Source organism: Neophocaena asiaeorientalis, unplaced genomic scaffold (assembly GCF_003031525.2).
Source record: "Neophocaena asiaeorientalis asiaeorientalis breed wild unplaced genomic scaffold, Neophocaena_asiaeorientalis_V1.1 scaffold257, whole genome shotgun sequence".
NCBI classification, from domain to species: Eukaryota; Metazoa; Chordata; class Mammalia; order Artiodactyla; family Phocoenidae; genus Neophocaena; species Neophocaena asiaeorientalis.
The window spans coordinates 72,765-74,206 of NW_020172122.1; the positions used below are offsets into that span (position 1 = coordinate 72,765).

Below are 1,442 nucleotides of genomic sequence, written 5' to 3' on the forward strand. Positions count from 1 at the left end.
GAGCCACGTGGCCTCCGGCCCGGGGTCCGGGCCCCGGGCCCCCTCGAGGCCTGTGTGAACGCGGCCGCGACGCCCTGACCGCACCTGCCTCCCGCAGGACCATGGCCCACGCGGAGCGCACCTTCATCGCCATCAAGCCCGACGGCGTGCAGCGCGGCCTGGTGGGCGAGATCATCAAGCGCTTCGAGCAGAAGGGATTCCGCCTTGTGGCCATGAAGTTCCTTCAGGTGACGCGCCCCGCTCCCCTCCCCCCGCGGCGGCGAGGTCGCGGGTGGTTTTCCTTACCCGCAGCGTCGATCCGCGTGTCTTTTCCTAGTCGGAGTCCCCCTTGGCTGATTTCGGACCCGCGAATACCCCTTTGCTTTGGGCCTCCAACCCCCGCCCCCCCCCACACCCAGGGCTCCACGGGCCCGCTAGACCCTTCCCCGAGGCCCGGGGGGACAGACGCCCTTGGAAGGTTAAGCGGAGGTGACGTGACTCAGGCTCCAGGGCTGCTTCCTTCCCGCGGCTGCGACGGGCAGTGGGCCGCAGGGGGGCAGCAGGGAGTGGAGGAGGTCTGCGCCCCGGGCCCACGCAGGTCCACCCAGGCACGGGATGGAGGCTGGAATCCTTTTGTGCTTCAGCTTGCAACTCTGAGATGATTGAGGTCTTAGGTGGGGTGTGCCTTACTCTGCCCTTTCTCTGCAGGCTCCCTTTGGCATAGGGCAGTAACTTTATCTTCCAATTTGGGGTACAGATCTGGACCTTAGGGGATAAGTACCTAAGAACTGAAATTTAAACCAAGCTTTCTCAGTTAACGTCTGAAATGTTTAAAAGGGCATTGGGAATGGGCCAGAGGGTTTGATATGACCTCTGTCTGGCATATTTCCTTTGATTGCAGCCAACACTTAACTCCCTAACCACCTCTTTCTAAGGATTATAACATCCGTCAGGTCATTGACATGACGGTGTCTTCATGATCAGAACAATCTTTCCGCTAAGATAGCATCAGTTTCATGGTTTGGATGGGCTTTTTTTTTTTTTAAATACACACCTTATGAATGTGAGCTAAAATACACACCCAGACTTTTAGAGAACCTACCATGTTACTGGTGGGGGGAGGTGGGTGGGTTCTGAGGATGGGATAGAGCCGTATTTGAGCCTTTCTAGTTTACTTCCTAACTGGTCCCTCCTCTTCAATGCCAGGCCTCTGAGGAACTCCTCAAACAGCACTACATTGACCTGAAAGACCGCCCATTCTTCCCAGGGCTGGTGAAGTACATGAGCTCTGGGCCGGTTGTGGCCATGGTAAGTGCTTGTGCTGGAGGAGAGGGAACCAAGGAAGTCACGGCTGACAGGTAACTGGGTTTGCTCAGTGTCTTCATGTTCCTTTCTGGACATCTTCCGCAGATACTCCAAATTCCTTGGTTTTTTTTTTTTTTTTTTTTTTTTTTTTTTTTTTT

At 55.5% G+C, this 1,442-nt stretch overlaps 1 protein-coding gene across 1 annotated transcript in view; it reads left to right on the forward strand.

The window, feature by feature from the left end:
• The window catches only part of NME2 (NME/NM23 nucleoside diphosphate kinase 2), a 4,134-nt gene that overhangs the window by 493 nt on the left and 2,199 nt on the right, over positions 1-1,442 (forward strand). Inside the window, exons 2-3 of the mRNA XM_024751771.1 lie at positions 98-227; positions 1,186-1,287. Coding sequence (XP_024607539.1) covers positions 102-227; positions 1,186-1,287 — 228 coding nt within the window. The 5' untranslated portion in view covers positions 98-101. The remainder of the gene's footprint in view (positions 1-97; positions 228-1,185; positions 1,288-1,442) is intronic.